This window comes from Mesitornis unicolor, unplaced genomic scaffold, assembly GCF_000695765.1.
Source record: "Mesitornis unicolor isolate BGI_N332 unplaced genomic scaffold, ASM69576v1 Scaffold6326, whole genome shotgun sequence".
In the NCBI taxonomy this organism is placed as follows: Eukaryota; Metazoa; Chordata; class Aves; order Mesitornithiformes; family Mesitornithidae; genus Mesitornis; species Mesitornis unicolor.
In genome coordinates this window covers 5,260-26,215 of record NW_010190145.1, presented here as the reverse complement: position 1 = coordinate 26,215, position 20,956 = coordinate 5,260, and the positions used below count along the sequence as shown (strand labels likewise).

General features: G+C 42.0%; 1 protein-coding gene across 1 annotated transcript; it reads right to left on the bottom strand.

Moving 5' to 3' along the window:
- Nucleotides 1–5,664: 5,664 nt before the first annotated feature.
- Nucleotides 5,665–20,684, bottom strand: IL17RA (interleukin 17 receptor A). Its single transcript, XM_010186304.1, has 12 exons — nucleotides 20,655–20,684; nucleotides 17,653–17,799; nucleotides 16,286–16,410; nucleotides 15,079–15,205; nucleotides 13,183–13,230; nucleotides 12,929–13,086; nucleotides 11,612–11,689; nucleotides 11,247–11,322; nucleotides 11,148–11,162; nucleotides 10,204–10,305; nucleotides 7,783–7,824; nucleotides 5,665–7,175 (listed from the first exon to the last, which is right to left on the bottom strand). Exons 2-12 carry the CDS (start codon nucleotides 17,789–17,791, stop codon nucleotides 5,665–5,667), a joined length of 2,421 nt encoding a protein of 806 aa, XP_010184606.1. The 5' UTR covers nucleotides 17,792–17,799; nucleotides 20,655–20,684.
- Between the last annotated feature and the right edge of the window lie 272 nt (nucleotides 20,685–20,956).

The following is a 20,956-nucleotide window of genomic DNA, read 5'->3' as shown; positions in this document are numbered from 1 at the left end:
GGCGGTCACCGCCCAGGGCTGAGCCCCCCCACTGTCCCCAGCCACTGCCGCCTGCCGCCTCCAGGTCCGCTCCCGGCAGAGTTTCTCTGCGTTTCTGCTCAGGTTCCCACCACCGAAGCCGAGCAGGGGAAGGGAATGCGTGCTCCCCTGCCGCACTCTTGCTCTCCAACTCCTTTTTCCACGGACAAACTCATCAGCAGAAGCTTGGCACAAATCCGACCACCTGCAGAAGCCTATGGCTGAAGTTTGTCCCTGGAAAACACATCAGCCCTTCATGACGAGTCATCTTCTAGTGCTTCTGCTCCTCTGCACCATTTGGAAGGCCCTGCTCTTTCCTTCCCGCTCCCCGCCAGGACATTGTGTTGCTTTGTGACCATAAAGATTTAGTTTTTCCTTTTCCCATTAAACTACAGGGACCAGTGGATTTTGTCCACTCCTCTAAGAACTCCTGCTGACCACAACGATGAGATGCAAGAGGGGGTCTGACCAGCAGGGACGTGCCTTTGGGGTGTGGGCAGGACAAAAGGAAGCACGCGTTGGTTTCGCTAGGTCTTGCAAAGCTGCCACCTCGACTTCCCAGCAGTAGCGATGCAGAGGGTCTTCACGTGCCAACTGGGGAATCTCCGGGAGCACGCCGGCCATCTGGGTATTTCAAGCCTAGGAGCCACTTTTTCCAAGCTGAAAATGTCTACCTCTGTGCTTCAACCTTTTGCATCTTATGTTGACTTCACACACTAAAGAAACACGTGAATCCGGCATGGACACAATCCTGGGGCTCAGACCCCACTTCACTACCACCGAGACGTTTATTTCTGGTGAGAACAGGGTTTACAGCAGCCTACTGCTTGCTTCACATGGCAGCACCCACACGCTGGGGCTCTCATTTCTCTGTGAATATGCATGTTTGCGGGATCAGTGTTGGTTTTCTTTTTTCACGTAGAGCACAGGGTCTCCCTTTACACAGGCTGGGAAGGCTGGAAAGATTTCCTCCGGCCCCTGGCCATGTCTGTTTGAGAGAGCAGAGAAGGGGCTAAAGCTGCCCCCCTCTCAAACAGCAGAGCAGAGGATGTCAGCGCTGCTCGCAGTGGGCCCTGAGCTCGGTCAACCTCACTTTTCAGCACAAAGCTCCCGAACTTTGGTGAAAGCCCACACACCAGTACCCCGTCCTCCATGTGCATGTGGTTAAGGGTGGGTGGGGAAAAAGTAAACTGTTAGTAACCTCTCATAGAAACATACTTATCTTTGGTTTTAAGCTCCATGAATGTTCGGTGGGGGTCAAGGCCTGCTCTTCTGCCTGGCTACAGCTGCTCCTGGAACCAGCCAAATGGAAGCAGGAACACAGAGGCCATGTTCGGAGGAAGGACTTTACCCCTCCCAGGCTTGTATTTTGTTATCTGGGTGAGGCTGCATTAATTGGGAAAATGCCAGCTTTCCTGTCCTGAGCCTTTTTTTCTCCAAGCTGTCCTGTTGGGAAGGGGGAGTAAAGCACAACCACCTGCTACCCAGAGCCAACAGCAGCACTGCAGGCGCAGCCCAGACTTCTCCCACACACACACACACACACACATCCATTCTTTCCTTCAGGGCTCAGGCTCCAGCGGGACCGAGCCTCTGTCCCACCTCCCTTTTCACAGAGTGGGATCAACCGCCTGCTCCAGGGGACTGCTACAACAAAATGTTTACAGTCTGGCAACTTCCAGCTCCCACTGGCAGAAGTGGGGGTGCCATGGGGCTCTTCTCCCTCAGCTCTGAGGTGGCTGATGAGTTTCGCAGGGCAATAACGCTCTTCTGTTCAGAGCTGCAGCTAGGATGAGGGACTCGCTGCTCTCCCCATGCCAAATGGAGAGCCAGCAAAGGCTAGGCTTAACTTTCCCGCCAGTGCTTTATTTTCAACCTGAGCCCTTACGGGGCAGTTGTGTGAACTTTGGCCAGTGGCCTTTCTCTTCGGTAACTTTTATTTTTTTTGTCTGGACAATCTTGGTGCTGTGAGTGACTGTGATTGTAAAACTTGGTACTGTGAACTTTTCCTATGTGATGTGAGATGTGTCAATGGGATGCTACGTTCCTGGCCAAAGGAGGTGCAGTTACAGGTATATTATGCTTGTACAGATTTTTGTTTCCTTGCACCTCCCTTTTTCAGTGTTAAACAGATAGTAAAACCTCAGTATTATTTCAGAGAGAATGAGATGATACCTGTACTTAGGAATACTCCATACTACAAACAGCTGAAAAAAAACCCAAACAACAAAACCAAAACCAAGAAAAAGCTCCCTACAAAATTTGCCAAAAACAAGGCTATGGAAAAAAAAAAGCTATTCACCCCCAACTATGTCTTGCTGCTCCTATGGCCAAATTCACGATAGCACCAAAGTGCATAGAAAATCCCTAGTGCACTGAAGTGTAAGCATAGTTGAGACACTAGAAGAATCACAGCAGAACTATTAACAAGTCGTACTTCAGTACCCCATCGTAGCACATAACAAAGTTGCTGTTTCAACAGTGAGTGCCTTTTTCCATTTAAGACATTGAGAAAATGGCAGATTTAAAATTTATCAAGCCACAGCATATTCAAACCATTGGCAGTGAAATCACAGGTCCAATTTGTGGATGGATGCGAAGGCTACGTGGGGCAGATGACCCTGCAAAACGATGCTTCTGTCATGTAGAATTCTTTTGTAGAAAAAAGTGGTTCTCCCTAGTGCCATGGTTTCTAGGTTGTTAGCAAGTGTGCTGTTTGGAGAGCATAAAGCTCTCGTAGTAGTTGGCTGTACAGAAGCCCCCTTGCAACTAAAAGGGCAGCTCTGCTGCCACTTCAATTACTTACTATGGAGAAACATTTAAAGCTCTTCCATGTCGTGTTTATAAGCCTGCTCCACCTTTTGCATTCCCTTATCCTTGGCAATTGAGCTCTCACTTGCATTTAAACCCTTTTGCCACACAATAGATCTGTTTGCAGAAGACAGAGATAGCGGTACCATTAAAGTGCAAACAATACCTCACCTGATGCACCTTGTGCACCTACTGTATATTTTGCCAACATTAAACCACTGGTCCAGGTCAGCAACACTTTGCTAAACAAAGTTGTGCCATACTAAGACACGTATTCTTGGGATTCTGTTACAGGCCTTGGAACACAGCTATTCAGCATTTTATTGCTCTGTTTGCTATCCTGACAGAGATGACTACTCCCGGGAAGAGAAACTGAAATGAGAGGTAAGGCCTGTGGCTAATGGACACATAGCATCCCCCTGGCATTAATCAGAACTTGTATTTTTTAAAAAGCAAGATTGTTAAAATAAAATTAGAAACTTGTGACTAATTTTCCTCTTTTCTTCTCTCCTTTGAGGCTTGCTGGGCTATTCAGTTTTACATTCAGGGACCAAAAGAGGCACTGAAATTACTCCATTTCCTCATATTGGAGTGCTAAAATAATGTCTGGATTTCCCCCCCACCAAATAAATTTCTTGTAAGTGAAAATGAATTCCAAAAGCTGTAACACCAAGGGAGCTATCTGAGAAGGGAATGACTAAGGCAAGAAGATGCAGATGACACTTCTGAGTTTCCTATTTAAGTGATTTACAGGAATTCATATCACTTGAAAAAGGCTCAGGGCATAAAAAAAAGAAAAAAATCAGATTTACATGTTAATTGCTGTAAGATAAAAGAAACTTTAAGGAGTGGGATGATCAAGATGACAATTATTCACATAATCTGAAAAATGGGTTCTCACTGGAGAAGCATTGAGATCACAGCTGCCTCCTGTTTAGTTCCCATTGGGTTAGGTCCTGCACAGATGGGAAATGAAGGTGGCAGCCAGTCTTCCATTTGATCTGTGCAGGGACTGCCCCTCTGATGGTCTTCCTAGGTATCTGGCTGCAGAGGAAGCAAGTTTTCTTAACAGTCCGGCCTCACGGGCCAGCCCTGCACAGAAATTACAAACATCTGACTTTTTTAACAGCCATTTTGAAGGAGCATGCACTTCCCACACGTGAGGGCCCTCAGCTGTATCCAGCAGCACAGTGCTTTGCTGGACTGTTGTATTTGCCAACCAGTTCAGTTCTGGTTCTTGGTTTTGCCTCAGACTTCTAAGAAATACTAACATAAGGAGCTAGGCAGAATTGAGGACAGAAGTAAATATCTCCAAAACTATTCTTGCTTTTTAATTTAAGGAACAAAACACAAGTCAAACAAATTATAAAACATACAAAATACAATATTGTTTGCAATTCAGAAGAACAGGTTATCTTCCAAGATAACAGATTTTTTTTTTAAAGTTGAAGTAAAATTGTCTTAAGATTTTTTTCACAAGTAAACTTAAAAGGACAGGAAGATGACAAGCTTATCTGAACACAAAGGAGAAAGGCCTGGATGTATTTACATGTCACAAGCTGTTATCCAGGGGGCTGGACTGCAGAAACTGTGATAAACGGGGTAAACATCAGCCTCGATTAGTCCCTAACCAGTCAGTGCCACATGAGCCAACACACAATCACCCATGGAGAACATTTTTTTTCTAGTGCATCAAGCTTAATCTTTTAAGAACATGGGAACTGATAAGAGTTACCATCAGTGCTTCCTGGAAGGTGAACCCCTTAGTTTATTAAATACATTGCAATGGTTAGCCTGAACTGCCTGTGCTTGAGTTTATACCTACAAAAGTACATCTTACACTCATTTTGGTTCAGACTCCCCTAACTCAGTTATAATCTCCACTCTAAAACAGCATCTGCTGAAGCTATACTTTTTCCCCTCCAAAATAGTATTTCATTTCCTTAATTGTGTCACAATCTACATCTTCAGTTCAAGTCTTCCTGGTGATAAGATGTCCAAAAGCAAGCAGCAGTGCATTACAGAATATGCCAGACTGATTCAGTAATTCTGTATTCAGTTCTAGATTCTTCTTAGAACTGTGAAATAAGCCGGAATCCCATTTTTTTTGTCCATTACCTCCTTTCTCCCCCTTCCTCCTATTACTGGTTTTCAAGGACATTCCTCCCAGTAGGGAGGCAGGGAGATTTACGGAGATTCCTGATTAAAAGTTTGTGCCACATACTGCTCAGCCACTTCACTTGATTTCTGAATGGCCGTGAAAATGCAGTTGCAAATAAATGAGTGGCAAAGAAAAAAATCTCTAGATACATGTATCAACCACGCAGAGACAGCCCTAACCCAGCTCAAGTTTAAGACACACACCTTTAATACAGTATTGACAACAAAATATTTAAAATATGTATTAAAATGGCAATTAAGTTTTGCCATGTTATGTAAATCTGTTTTCCAAACCCTGGCCATAGGGCACACTTTTATAGAGTGCAATAGAATCAGTACAGCTGGAGAGGGCTTTGAAGGCACAAGTGGATGAACCACAGTAATTTTTCTGCCATCCATCAGCGAGGACTCAATATAATGCAATTCCCCAAGGAACAGAACTGCTGCCTGGTCTTTCACAAGGTGGCTACTATTCCTTGCTTCTCTCCACAGAGATTGGAAGCAACAGTACTAGTTTGCTGGGCAATCCTGCCTCCTAGCAGCAGACAGGACGATCCCACCAGTAAGTCTCTTACAATACAAGGACAAGGATGGTGTTGGAAATGCCGTTTTAGCACTGTGAATGGTGCCACCTTTCATCTCTGTATTTCAAATGGAGCAGGTCCCAGACAGAGCCTAACAGTCCTCCCAAGATGGGCCAATGTCCATCACCTCAGCTGGATACTCCCCGTCAGAGCTCTGTTGAATGTCCTGGAATAACAGCTGCTTCTGGAGGCTCTTTAGACTGTTCAAGACCTCTGGAGAAAGTTCATGGAAGACCACCTGTTTTTCCTGATCCTCCTCCTCTTCCTCCTCCTCCTCCTCCACAAGGTCATCAGGAGGCAGAGGAGAACATCTAGAGATATAGCCCTGGTCTGATTGCACTGACTGTCTCTGGTCTTTGCATTGGTCAAAGACCAACTGGTGTTGCCTGTCAGCCTCCTCTTGGCAGAGAGATGGCTCTGAAGGAATGACACTCTGCTGATAAAGAGAGCACATGAGTCCATTCAGATGGTGTCTCAGTTCACCTGAGAGGTTTGCAGGACTCTGCTCATCTATTGCTGAAACTTCAGAGTCATCGTGGAGGATTATGTTATTCCTCATTGGAAAGCTCCTCTCTAGAAGAGGGACTCCTTCCATACAGTCCTCATTACTCAGCACGTGATGACCAAGTATATCTCTGTCTTCTTCTATAGAAGAGACTGGCTCCACTACCTGAACTAGAGGAGCCTCATCAATAGGAAGGACCACAGTCTGAGAAGTTGGATCCCCACACGGATTAAGTTGAGGCTGCAGTTTACAGCCTCTGCTTTCATCTTCACGCATGTGGAGGTTGATCACATAACAGCAGTCAGGGTCAGGCTCCCGTAGGTGCAGCTGGTGTTGCACAATTCCACCCGGTTCACTTAGCAATGAATCCACCTGGCTCTCTCTGTTCAGTGACTGTAATTCTTCATCGTTATCCAAGCAGATGGTTTCACTCTCAAACCAGTCTGGGTGCTGTGTCTGCCAGTTCTTGAACTTTTGTACTGCCTCTTTCAACTTACTCCCACTAGGGGTATCGATGTAATTTTCAGCTGTGATTTCCTGGATTCGATGGATGCGCCCAGGTTCAAACTTCTCCAAATCCTGAATCCGAAAATAAATATCCTCAAACTTGTCCATCAGTTGGTACCTGGATGTGACGTTGAACAAATCAGGAATATCTTTCTCACTACTGATCCCCTCAAAATAGCAGACTATATACATTCCAAAACAGGCTGGCTTCTTGAAATCTGGCAAGAGCAAATTCAAGGCTGGGGTAAACAGGTCTCCCATTGGCTTTTGCTGATCTTGCTTAAGACACACAGGCTCACTCCCAAGCATGGCCTGCCATTTGGCCTGGGTGCCCCGTGAACATAAAATGATGATCTTTGAAGACAGGTCTTCCATTTCCTTCTTCTGTCGAGTAAGCCAGGGTAAGGGCCCTAATTCTGAGATCTGATGATCTTCTAGCAAATCTAAGGCTACAGCTGTGCCACAGACCGTCATCAGAAACTCCGCAAACTTCAGCACAACATCCACGTACAGCAGGTGATCAGCAGAGTACACAATCCAAACCTTTCGGGGCTTCAAGGGTGGCAGAGGAAGGTCAGTATATGGTGCTGCTGAAAGACAGAAAAATATTAGTCCCAGCCACATTCCTGAACTTGTAACGGTGCAAGTCAGAGGCAATCAACATAGGAGAATTTAAACAAAAGATTCTAGCGACTACCAGTTTTGAAGCTACTTTGGCAACATGTGCAGACAACATCTCATAGAAATTTAGTAAGAAAGTCCAGACAGTGGAGTTATGATTTATAATAATGCCTGGATGGTTCAGGGAATTTTACCATGCAGAAGTATATACACTAGCTTCAAGAGGCTTGCAAACGCAGCTATATTCTCTGCTGGAGAGCCAAGTGCACCCACTCCAAAACAATCTCCTATTGCTATGCCTTAGATGATGAGCAAAGTTTCTCTTCCCAGTACAGCCTCAGCTGGGTCAAAAATCTCACCACTTTATGAAGCAATTATCTCCTTTCTGGCAAACACGGCACTCCAAATTTCATATACCAACATTTTTATAGCTAAAAGGAAGATCTTAAGGCTACCTTTTCGTTTTGAGAAGCACCTGTAGAGTAGTAGAGACTATAAAAGCCCCTTTTTGACAATTGTATGAGACTTCCAGAATGCTTTACATGTGTTTGATAAAACACAGGCAGGACATCTTACCAGTTTGCAAATCATTATGGCTGCATTTCCTTCGCCGGTGTCCTGGAAGAGAGAAAGTCACTGTTAGTTCTGAAAACACAAAGTAAGATTAAATTCATAAAATGACATCACCTTCCAAAATTTAGGTTAAAAAAACTGTATAATCTTTGACTGTGCAGGGATAAAACAATGGGGAGGAAGAAGCCAATTAAAAAAAATATACTAAATGAACAAAGACTTTTCTACAGTCAATTTTAGAATCATAAAGGTTGGAAAAGACCTCTAAGATCATCAAGTCCAACTGTCAGCCTAACACTACCGTGCTCACTAAATCATGTCCTGGAGTGCCACATCTACACATTTTTTGAACACCTCCAGGGATGGTGACTCCACCACCTCCCTGGGCAGCCTGTTCCAGTATTTGACCACTCTCTCGGTAAATAAATTTTTCGTAATATCCAATCCAACCCTCCCTTGGTACAACTTGAGGCCATTTCCTCTCATCCTATTGCTTGTTACTTGGGAGAAAAGGCCAACACCCACCTCACTACAACCTCCTTTCAAGTAGTTTTAGCGAGTAGTAAGGTCTACCCTCAGCCTCCTCTTCTCCAGACTAAACAATCCCAGTTCTCTCAGCTGTTCCTCATAAGACTTGTGCTCCAGATCCTTCACCAGCTTCATTGCCCTTTTTTGAACATGCTCCAGTGCCCCAACGTCCTTCCTGTAGCGAGGGGCCCAGAACTGAACACAGTATTCAAGGTGTGGACTCATCAGTGCTGAGTACAGGGGAAGGATCACTTCCCTACTGCTGTTGGCCACACTATTTCGAATACACCCCAGGATGCCATTGACCTTCTTGGCCACAAGGGCACATTGCTGGCTCATGGTCATCCTGCTGTCCACCAACACCCCCAGGTCCTTTTCTGCTGGCAGCTTTCCAGCCACTCATCCCCAAGCCTGTAGTGCTGCATGGGGTTATTGCGACCGAAGTGCAGGACCCGGCACTTGGCCTTGTTGAAGCCCATACAGTTGGCCTCAGCCCATTGATTCAGCCTATCCAGGTCCCTTTGCAGAGCCTTCCTATCCTCGGGCAGATCAACACTCCCACCCAATTTGTTGTCGTCTGCAAACTTGCTGAGGGAGCACTCAATCCCCTCACCCAGGTCATCGATAAAGATGTTAAACAGGACTGGCCCCAAAACTGAGCCCTGGGAACACTGCTTGTGACTGGCTGCCAACTGGATTAAATTCTGTTCCCTACAACTGTCTGTGCTTGGCTGTCAAGCTAGGGTGGTGGGGGTTTTTTTGTTTGGTTTTTTGGTGGGTTTTTTGTGTGGTTTTTTTTGTGTGGGTTTTTTTTTTTTCCCTCTCCACAAAGAGTAATCCTGTCCAAGCCACGACCACCAGCTTCTCTAGGAGAATGCTGTGGGAGACTGTGTCAAAGGCTTTACTAAAGTCCAGGTAGACAACGTCCAGAGTCTTCCCCTCTCATCCACTAGGCGGGTCACCTGGTCATAGAAGGAGATCATGTTGGTCAAGCAAGATCTGCCTTTCATGACTTTTGCTATGTACTTTGCTACATTTTTCCTTTGGGAAAAGAAATGCACTCAAAACCAGTTTTCTCTGTCTTCTTCAGATCTGGCCAGCCTCAAGAAGTACAGAGCTCCCAATTGTTCTGCTACCACTCCTTAAGTAGAGGAGGCTTTTTTAAAGATAGTTTTTTTTTTTTAAGAGGCTCCTCTAAAGAGGTGACTAAAATGTCCCCAGCTACACCATATAGATAAGTTTGGTGCTAAGAAAATTTTCAAAAGACTTCCAGTTACTCCTCTGAGGTAAAAACCCAAACAGTGAGTTGCACAGTTTCCCTGCGATAACTGCCTCATGGTTGCAGCAGCAAAGACTAGGAATTAGTCTTTAAGCACTCAATTTTTCAACCCACTCAGTGTCAACCTCTGTGTCCTGTTTTTCTTCTTGCATCTTAATTGAAAAACATTATTTAAACTCAAAACAGTATAAGAATGAATTTTGTAGAGACTTTGGGGGACAGGAGAAAGATGATAGTCTGGGCAAACAGGAAGCTTCTGTCCTGCGAAACTGATGCAATGCAGGAGAAAAATAAACGGAAAAGGTATCTGTAGCAATCTGCAGGAAACAAAGGGCTGTACTATGAAGTTCCTTCCCCCCACCGCCATGAGCTTTGAAGCACTATGAAAATGGGGTATCAGAGAGCATAAGCTGTGGAAGGCTTTACTTAACTAGGTGGATGGTATTAGGATGTTACAAGTCCTATGGTATAAACCAGAAGATGTTTACATAGACATTATCTCAGTGGCAAGACATCAGAACAGCTGGGAAGAAAACAGTAAAAGGAATAGGTAAAGAAGTAGGAAAAATATAGTATATAGCATTGAGTCTTTTCTTCCTAGCTGATATGAGTCTTACCTGCCCGTTTTTTGGTCATACAAATCACACCTGCTATGACTGATCCCACCAGTAACACACAGATCCCAGTGATACACCAGTAGAGCCATATAATTGTATCACCTGCAGTACAAAAATAGTGCTCAGACATTGCTTTACATGAATAGAGTTTTACCAAACATCAGAAGTTTCTTCAGCAGCAGAAGTCAAGGGAGAAGGACCCCCAACTGGCCAAAACCACAGGTAGTCCAGCACTTCCCTCTTATAACATATCACAGCAGTGAATTTCTGCTTTCATGATGATGCTCTACACTTTAAACTTCCTCCACAAAGAACCATATGTACAGCACATGGAAAATACAGATCTATATCTTTCCTCTAAACAACGTTTATCCAGCTCTGACAGGCATGCTGCCCATGTCCTGCCTGTTCATGTAATCGATCTTAAAAAACCAAAAATATTCCCCATTTTGGGTGATGTGTTTTTTTCAACCTACAGGTGTTTTTTTTCCTTTTTTAATCTTGGGCAAACTAGCTCCTTACAGGTGTTGTTCCAGCCAAAGATGTCAAATCACTATGCACATGATTTATCTTGACATTCATAAAAATGAATATATGCAAGTTATTCTCTCCAAAAGTGGCTTTATATTATGCAAATGTTTTAACACTGAGCAAAGTGACAGAAAGTATTTTATATAAAGACACTTCTTGTCAAAACTGCTTCTCAAAGGATTTTATGCAAGTGAAATATCTCTAAAAAATTGTTCTTTAAGGTTCACTCTGCATACAAATACCTGCCTTGTTCAATCATGGTGAAGTAAATCTTAACACAATTAATTCTGAACTCAGTGTTACAAGGGGACATTTCCTGCCGATCAGGTCATTCCCAGGGAGGATCATTTGTTATTATACATGACAGGAAAAGACTAGTAAAAGAGTTTCAGAGTATTGGAAGAACTTCTTACCTGATGGGTCTGTACCTGCAAAAGACAAGAATTACATTAAAAATTCAGCTCTCATCTGTAAGACAATGGGAATCTGATTTACAGAAAAGTAGTTCTCACTTGGAGCTGGTGAGCATGGGATGAAAGCAGAGTGTCTCAGACAGTCTGTGCCACAGTTTGCAAAGAATGGCTGAATCTGCAGTTGAAATAAATTCAGAAAACAGAAGCTAGCAAAAGCAAATTTGTTTCCCAATTTACTTTCCCTATTCCTCAACATTCTCTGTATTTTAGAATACACACACACACACGCACACCCCTACATATATATATAAAAGTTCTTTCAGCTATGGTAATTATTTCCCTGATTCAGGTAATTTTTGATTAGCTAATCTCAGAACAAAACACTGTGAAAAACCGTAATGTTTCTAAACTGCTCAGTGTCTTGTTGGTGAAGGACAGACACAGGGACAACAGTGAGATCCTACCTGTATTTGGTAGTTGCAGCAAGCTCTTATGTTCTTCTCTATTTTGATTGTGACATTCACTTGCTGTTGCAGTCCACCCTGCAGGAATCAGATGCAAGTTATAAGGAAAGGAAAAGAACGGAATGAAAGCAGGAAAAAAAAAAAAAAAAGGACTTGACATGAGAATGTGGAGTGATCCAAAGAAACAGACATTTCTGGGGTTTTCTTTTTGGAACAAGAAGCCCACAGAGAAATGGATAAACGGTCTGGCCACCATCACTGCAGGTGTCTTGTGTGACAGACATGGTAAAACAATTAAGGCAGCAGGCTAAGGTTGCACAGGTAACAGGAAACAATTAAGGATGTTCATTGTATAACTTCAAATGTGTTAAACTTAGTTTCTTAATGTAAATGTCTTCAGTTATTTCATGTGTAAACATTAACAAGCTTCCTTGTTTAATTAAAAAAGGTGTCAACACTGCTGTTTGTGACACTAGAACAGATAAATATGTTGTCCTTGTTACCTGCTGTATGCAATCAATATCTTGAGAATCTAAATATATTTTTACAATGAGTAGCAGATACATACTCCAAAATGAGGTATATTCCCCTCTGCCAGGGAGAAGGCAGCTGTACCAGGTGTGTCAGTAATAACTTAATACATATCAGTGTATGCAGTACAAAATGTTTTAAGTGTGGAAGGAATTGAAAGATTAAACAAACTGAATGCCAACATATCTGCCCTCCCCCAAGGAAGGGTGGGGACTAGTACCAAATATTCAGCATTCCTCCCCCCTTAGATGCCTGAAAGCAGAACATTTATGTCAGAAAACACACTGGATCTACTTTGAGCTCCTCAGCAACACAGGCTGTGAGACCTACAGGAATTGATTCTCCATTTAATTGAATCATCTGTTACAAAACCACTCATTCTTGATCTAAGAAAAATTAATTAACTCCCTCATCACATTTGAGAAACTACTTCGGTGATTTATTGAAACTTTGCACCTCAGCTTTGATTGATTGATTTAGTCTTATCCCCCAGGCATTGGCTTGACAAAGGTGATCAAAAATCAAATTCTGGTTTTCTTTGCAGATGTTTACAGATTGCTCCACGCATTATAAAACCTCTTTTTGATCTTTTATCGACTAAATTCCTCAAATAAATTTCCCCTTTTCAAAGGTAATTAAAAACCTGTGAAAATAATTCCTTGAAAATTGTTGTTCAAGTACATTTGTTACGCCTTCTACATTACAGCTCCAACTCCTTGTTTAGAAAACATTAGAGAAATGTTTGTCTAAATTACCACAGAGGGCATAATTTAGGAAGATCATTACCTCAGTGAAGTCACGTGTGATCACTTTACACTTCTTCTCATCCAGGAAACTGGCCACATGAATTTGGTATCGGGCTGACTCCATCCATGGGTTAAAGCTCACAAGCAAAGTTGTATCATCTAGACTTTTACCTTGGATCCTGGGCTCCCACAAACTGCCTGGAAGTAGTACAGATATTACCAAGTTTCTCAACTGTCAGAAATATTTCAACAGGGCATCCATATTTACATGACTCAAAGAGAATTTTTTTTTACCTGTCTTTATACATGACACGGTTCTTTTCATTAGAGAGTCCCTGCAGTCTGCAAGAAAGACCATCAGTGACTAGTAAGAAACATTGTATTTCCGTTTAGGAAAAAAAACCATTTTCTTATCAGAAGCCAGACACCTAACTAAGCCCTCCTCAATGAGCAGAGACCTTTGTTCCAAAGCAGTAGCAAAATCCTGCACCAGAGTAGCATTGGTTTCAAATGGGTAAACTAGCCTCTCCACTGATTTTATGGTGGATTTTTCCAGAACAGCAATAATTAATAAGACTGAAAATATACAGTACCATTATAAGAGTAATCTTTGACAACTCTTGCTAATGAAAGACTTGTGCAGAGAGGGTCATAGTGAAATTAAAACTTCATATTGATCTCTAGACCTTGAGAATGCTACAGCAATAGTTTCTTCCAAAAGCATTCTGCCCCAGGAAAACTTGGAATCTTTCTTGATCCCAAAATACTCTTCCATTTTTATAATTCTCTTTGCTTCATTTAGCAAACTGGCCTTGCTCTTTGGGACTTTCTTCAGAGTCAAATCCAGAGCTGCCTATTTAACATTTAGCAATATGGGAGTTACAAGTCTCAACCTAAACTGTGTCTCTCCGCCAGGGTTTGGACACAAAGGAAAAGGAACAACTCCCTACCTAAACAGCTGAAAGAAAACATTGTATATCTTAAATTTCCAACTTTCAAAGTTGAAAAATATATACTGCCCCTGTAATTCATATGTAAGGTCTAGTCAACAAAGCTTCCCTGTAACTGCTGAGCTTGACAACAATGCACTAAGTTTCCAAAGAACTGAGGAGGATAAAAGCCAGGAAGTTCTCACTATGACCAGGCATAAGAAAGGATGAGAGGGCTGAAAACCAGGTGCCCTCTCTCCTTTCCCAGTTCATACTGACTGACACACCCCATACTTTGCCATTTTGTAATTACAAAGTCATGTTGACAACTGTAAGAAAGTGAAGAAGATTATGAACCACTTCTCAAGCTATATTGGGTGCCAAATCTTTATAAGCTAGCCAGTGCAGCCAGAGGGCACTGCAGATGCTCAGGATCTTCAGGGAAAACAAGTTCTTTTTAGTTACAGGAAAATTTTCATATGCACAAAAGGTCAGGCACTCAGCTTTATGAAGTTTCTTGGTAAATTATGCCTAACTGTGCCTGATTTGGAAATTCTGGCCTATACTTCCCACTTCCATAAGCAGAGGGGGAACTTTGAAAGACTTAAAATTAAATAAAAGCAGCAGCAATAGTCTGCAAAGAGCATGAAATATTACTCTACAGCCTTAGTCACGTAGATTAAATATCTTTGTGCCTGCTCCACTGATGAACATTTCAGCAATAAAATCCGGGTGTAACTTACTTTAAAACAGTTCCTTAGAGGAACACCTACACTAGTTTTCAGGTTTAATTATGAATTTCTTTTGTCATAGCTGTAGCAGAATTCTTGACAAGCTATAAATGCAATTTCTCAGAAATCAGAGGCTTCCTAGAGAGCATATGGATATTTTTATAGCAGTATCTTCCATGTAGGAACTACAGTCAACTGGAACCAAGGGATCTGGCCTTCACAAACTAGTCCCTCCACATGCACCTCATTCCAAGCAGAGATTTGACAAACTGCTAGACACAGGATCCCAGAAACAAGGATGGTGACTTGTAGCACAAATGATACATGCACTTTTGATACATACCACAGGGGTATTGTAGAGGAGGCTATCACCATTGACTTTCTAAACAGCAATATTCTGAAAGGCAACAGGTTTTCATAATACTGTCACCCTATTGCTAAACTTGCTCACAGTTCATGAGTCTGGTCTGGAGAAAAAACCAACCCAACTACAGGTCCACAAAACATCACAGTCCTAGAGCATCTCTTACCAGGCATTGTGAGAGACATAGACTTGCAATTGTAGTCTCCATCTACACCAAGTTTGGGCAGGTGGTAGATAGTCACTTGGTAAGTCTGGCCAGGATCCACTTCAAAGCGGTCAAAAGTGAAATTCCACTGAAAACAGAACATGTTCACAAGGACTTAAAATGAGAATGTTGTCCTATAAAGGCACTGAAATCAACAGCCGACTTGGTCCTGTTCCACTGTGTTGCCTCATTCCATATGACCCTTTTTTCTGAAGTCTGACTATAAAATAAAAAAAAAAAAAAAAAAAAGGAACTCGGGTGTATTAAATGTACCAGTCCCTTGGCCTATCTCAAATTCTTCTCTTTGGAATGAGAAAAGTACAATTATTTCTTGGGATTTCTGAACTGATACAACCGTCTCGGGCCAAACAACTGTATGGAGCTTCCACTTAATGACATTCTGAACTGAAAAGAAATAAGGATAAGATATGAACTTTTGAGACTGAGATTCTAGTCTAGTACGAATCTTGCAATGCTGTGCAAGTGCTAAGCATTTAGAATTGCACTTAAAAATATATAGTTCTGTACCTGGTCATTCCATACCTATTTTCTTAAACCTATACTGTTTTCCACGTATCAGCAATGCTGTGCAAATTCTGTGAGAGAATTCTGGCTTCAGATGGTGAAGCAACTCTGGCCAGTGCTGCGTTGTAAAGAACGAACTCTAGATTCCTATTGTTCATAAAGGGAGCTGTGGATGCTCTGCATTTTTCTCATGAGTTTCCTACACTGAGTGTAAGCTGAAGGATCATCCCCAAAGTTGGTGCTTTCCTCCACAGCAAGAGGTTACAAGAAAGAAGTGGAAGTAAAAGAAAGGGCTGAGTTAAAAAGAAGGCTATGTCACAGCTGTCAAGCAGAATGCAAAAACTCCTACAGTTATTTGCTTTAAGCAACATCTAGAATGATTACATGAGAAAAACAATTCTTAAAACCTGAAGAATGGCAAGAGTGAAAGAAAAACCAAGATAAGTAACCAGCTTGTACACAGTTATACACAAGTATAAAATGAACTGGAAAACAAAAACAGGTCTCAAGCTCAATATCTTAATTGTTTCATCAGCTCTTCTAACAGTCTATATTTTTTTAATCAATAACCTTGCTGTATGACAGTGAAAGCAGAAACAAAATCATGGACTGGAAAAAGTAGTTTAGAGGCCTTTGTACTCACCCGGCCTCCATCTGGACGAACTTGAAGTGGCAAATTGTTCTGAAAGTCAAACTGGGCACAGATCTGTTGATTGCTGTTCACTTGCATCACAGCCAGCTCTGCCCCTCGGAGATACCGGATGCTAGCTGCAGGCACAGGGACAGAGAGAGATGTCTTTTCCCATCCTCTGCATGTGCAGAGGTTGCAACACCCACAGAGATTACTGCTGTGCCTAGTCTTGCCGCAGTCTCTATTCTGAGAGTAAGAGTGCTGGGGATCCCAACACAAAGATAACTGGCCATGAAAAAGTGAGTGTGCAAAGTTGACTAGTAGCACTTTTAGCTTAAAGGTTGTCCTGCATGTCAAGGACTTTGTTTCCTGTGCAAATGAAGGGGGAGAGTAGAAGGCAACCTCATTCTTCCAGACACCTTGCCAGTTCCACAAGTTCAGTGCTTTGTTTAGCTCTGCCTCTCAAGGCTGCTACATGCAGTTTGGGCACTGAAGCAAATACGCTTTTATTTTGGTACAGACAACCCCAATGAGAAAGTTTATAACCATAGCCACAAAAATGACTGAGTTACCTGAGTAATCAGGTGAGTCACACCTGCTTCTACACTACTATAGCTATACTGAGACAATAACTCTATATAGCCCTTGGACACAGGGCCTGCAGAAGGAAGAAATGAATGTGCTTATTTCTGTCTTGAATCAGTGCAAAACCATGGACAAGAGCATGCAAAAGAAACACTATACACAAACAAACAAAAAGCAATCAAAGATATTCAGAGAGTGATAAACTATGATTTACAGGTACTCATTTAGGCTCCAAAAATGAGACAATTATACCTTTATCAAGACATCTGCATATATGAAACCTAAGTTACAAGGGCTAGGTTACCTGAAATGGTAGGAACTTGCACTGGGTTAACAGAACATAAACTATTTGTGCTTTCTCAAATTCTCATTTGTTCAGTTCACAGATGTAATTCCCCCGCACAAGACTGCTGCAGTCATTACTATGCCTTGAAAAGGCAATGCTTGCAGTGTGGATCTCCTTTCTCCCCTCACTGCTGTGGTAAAGGTATGGGTCTCTTGATTCCATTTTTATCTGCTTTTCCCATTTTAAATGTCATTATCCCATACTAGTGAAAAAGGCAATTTTAAATTCTTGAATACCCGGAACACGCAAGGCCCTCATTTAGCCACCAAGAAAAAACGAAATCATCTCCTCAAACAAAAAAAATGAAGTGGCCAATCCCCAAAATTTCAGAGCTCTGCTTTCATGACCAAATCAGTAAGAGATTTCAAGTCATAGTTCTCCTCCTTATCCTTACTGGATCACACCTAATTCCTCTGCTCCATGTTCAGAATAAAAAACTACCACTTACCATCAGTGGCCACTTTCCATTCTATCCGAAGCACAGGGAGCAGGTTTCCATCCATCTGACGGAAAACATCAGAAGAGACGTGAAGACTGCTTGGAGCAGAAGGAGTCCACACAGGAACCTGCAGCCAGCTCACATCCATGCAGGTACCTGTCCAGTAAATGAAAACTGCCATTTAAAGCAGGGCCCAGGAAGCTCTGCTGAACTGCATTTATGACCCTTTGGGTCAGCGTTGCTCAGAGGTCAAAACTGGGTGACAGACTGCTTCACAGTTCACAAAGGCAGTTTTCAGCATGCACATACTTTATAAATTGTCTGTGATATTCTGAACTCATTCTAGTAACTTACACTTCCTCTATTGCTTAAAATCCATTAGTAATTACCACAATCAATGTAGTCAGGTTAAACAGGTCAAGTAAGTTTACTCAATGGCTTGCTGCTGAAACAGACCTATGTTAGATGCCTAGTACTAATTCCCAGCTTTCCAATGATAAGAAGTCTGCCAGATACCCAGAGAAATTGTTCAAATAGTTAATTACTTTCTGTTTAAAAACTGCCTTACTTCTAATTTGAATACACATCTGAATCAAGCTTCCAACAACTGCCGTTATGCCCTTCCTAAGCTAATGAGCTCTCTGGACAGAAAAATAATTATGCTAGTCAATACAGTGTAAGAGACAACCGGTCCTGTAATCTCATCAGAAAATGAAATCAGGTATGACAAGCATTAGACAGACATGATCTACTTAGACTTCTGTAAGACATTTGACTTATCAGAGCATATTAAAAATAGCTCTGCTGAATATCAGTTAAGCACAAACACAGGAAGAACTAGGCTGACAAATCAAGGAGGAGTTGCTAGTGGGAAATCATTACTGTATGAATGTTTTCAATAGCTCTGCAGGGGTGAGCATAGGACCAATGCTATGCATTTTTCTAAATATCAATAATCTAGAAGTAGATATAAAATAACTGATGATAGAGCATATGACAACTGTCAGGCTTGGAGGAGGGGAAGGCAGAACTGTCAATAAAAACAAATCTGAGTCACTTTGTATATTGGGCCCATTCAGACAAAACACCTCTTGACACACTGTAATACAGATCTAAGCACATGCAGTGTAGGCCATATTTACCTACTGAGAATTTATAATGTCATTTATTTATAATAGCACTGCTGAAAAACTAGCAGAAAAACTACCTAACAAGAGCTGTGTCATGAAACCTGTGAATCAAATGACCAGGCTAGTGCAATCACTGAATATATCAAAAAAGAAGAGAAAAGGTTAAATGATTATACAGGTTTTGGAGAGATTGGTATGACATTCTTTAGCATCCACACTAAACCACTGTGACATTGAAATGAGAAGAACAAAGAGCAACAGAGTAAATTTGTAGGTTGAACTCCTCAAAAGCAAACCATGTTTTACTACCAGTTTCAGCTGATAGAAATCCACGCTGCTAATGAGGTTGTTCTCTCGGTTACATCTTCAATTTATTCCCTTGCATGAGGTCAAACAATCATGGGGCTGTGTGATGATTTGGTTCACAAGAATGACCCTCCAAACAAAGATTTCCCCATTTCCCTGGTGGGCCACTCTGCCAGGTAGAACTGAAGGAAGCAGTTCAGGCTGTAGGCCCACCACCATTGGCACTGTCCCGAGGGAAGCAGGGACACAGGTAAGGGAAGCACTTTCCCCCAGCATTGTGTCATTACACAGTGCAGTCAGGACACCTTAACCCCCCCATCAAAGTACACTTTCAGTGCTAGGAACAGTGGAAAGCGGGCACTATCGCTTCTTGTGACAGCATGAGTTTAATCCCTAGGAAGTAATTAGACAACCCTCAAATGCTCATTCTACCAAAAAATATCTATAGCAAACCTGATAAGATTAAAGTACCTTTCAGAAAAGAGCATACTAAACTAAAAAAAAAAACCAACTAACCAAAAACCCCATCTATTTCCTGTAGATCAGAAGAGCATAACAAGAACCATAAGGCAGAATTTAAACCAAATATTGAAGTAAGGCAGCATTTTAATGGTGCAGTTTGGCTTAGCTGTGTTGCCACGCTGTATTCCAGTGGCCATCTGACAGTGGGAAATATGATCCAATCTGATCCCACCCAATCCCTCTTCTGCCAAGGAAGTTTAAAATCTGGTTATTTTCAGCATAGTGATCTCCCTAATCTGGCATGACAAGCATGGCTACAAAAATACTTGTGCCAGTATGATACAGGACTGGGCACCAAGGCAGCAATGAGCTTGCTTAGAACAACAACTGCAAAGAAAGGCCAAGGAATTTGGCAGCACCGTCCAGATGCCACCATGTATCAAAGGGACAAATGCAGAACATTCTCTCTTTTTTCTTTTTTCCTAGAACATTACCCACAATCATACTGTAGAGTTTCAGTAGCGTACCATTGCTAAGACTTGACCCCTTATACCGGATATATCGATGAGATTTGTTCAGTGGGACTTAACAGTAACTCTAGTTTCCTCTTCCCAATCATAGAATCATTTAGGTTAGAAAGGACCTTTAAGATCATCAAGTTAATTCATTGGACTTTATGCCAAATAATTTACATTAGTTGCTCTCAGCTGCATCCCTTTATGCCCCTTTTTAATTCTACTTTGTACATGAATTTTTCATCTAGTATATAATAGATACAACAGCTTGTAATGAACATTTACTGAGAAACGTGTCATAAAACTCCCATTTCTTTGAAAACTGACCATCCCAGCTTTAAACGGAAACTAAACAAGTTGGGTTGTGTTCCACACACTCCACCCCCAAACTCTATCCTGGACTTAACTTCCCATTCTTCTTCTAAGCTGGAGCTGATTATGGATCTAACCCAAAACTCTCAAAAGCAAGGCATGACAGCAGTGCTTCACTTTCCATCTGATTCTAGCTGGAAGAACTTGCTGTATGAATCTAGTTAAAAAGCATTTTTAAAAAGCACAATCCTATGAGAAAACCACAATGAAGAAAAAAATTACTTACTATTTCTTACGAGGCAGTTTAAATTCTGTGGGGGAAAAGAAACAAGAATATTACTCTCAGAATAGAAACTGGATTGACAGTAATTTGCTTCTGCTTGGTGGCAGGAGTGGGGCAGGAAGAAAATAACTCGGTGAATAGTGACTCATACAAACCAGATGAATTAACCATCAAGACACATTGCACGAAGTTGTTATTCAGAAAACCAAAGGGCACAGGGCATGAAACCTGTGCACACCTGAACTGCATATGTGACAGCAGTAGTTGCAATAATGGAGAGGAATCAGAATGGCAAAAATGCAAGA

What these genes read in the sequence shown, in the direction of transcription:
- IL17RA (XM_010186304.1), bottom strand. Translation starts at nt 17,791, where the DNA reads ATGGATGTGAGCTGGCTGCAGGTTCCTGTGTGGACTCCTTCTGCTCCA. An exon ending in TATGTCTCTCACAATGCCTG is followed by an intron (nt 13,231 to 15,078) that starts GTAAGAGATGCT and finishes TCTTTCTTGCAG; the next exon opens with ACTGCAGGGACTCTCTAATG. An exon ending in TCACACGTGACTTCACTGAG is followed by an intron (nt 11,690 to 12,928) that starts GTAATGATCTTC and finishes TGATTCCTGCAG; the next exon opens with GGTGGACTGCAACAGCAAGT.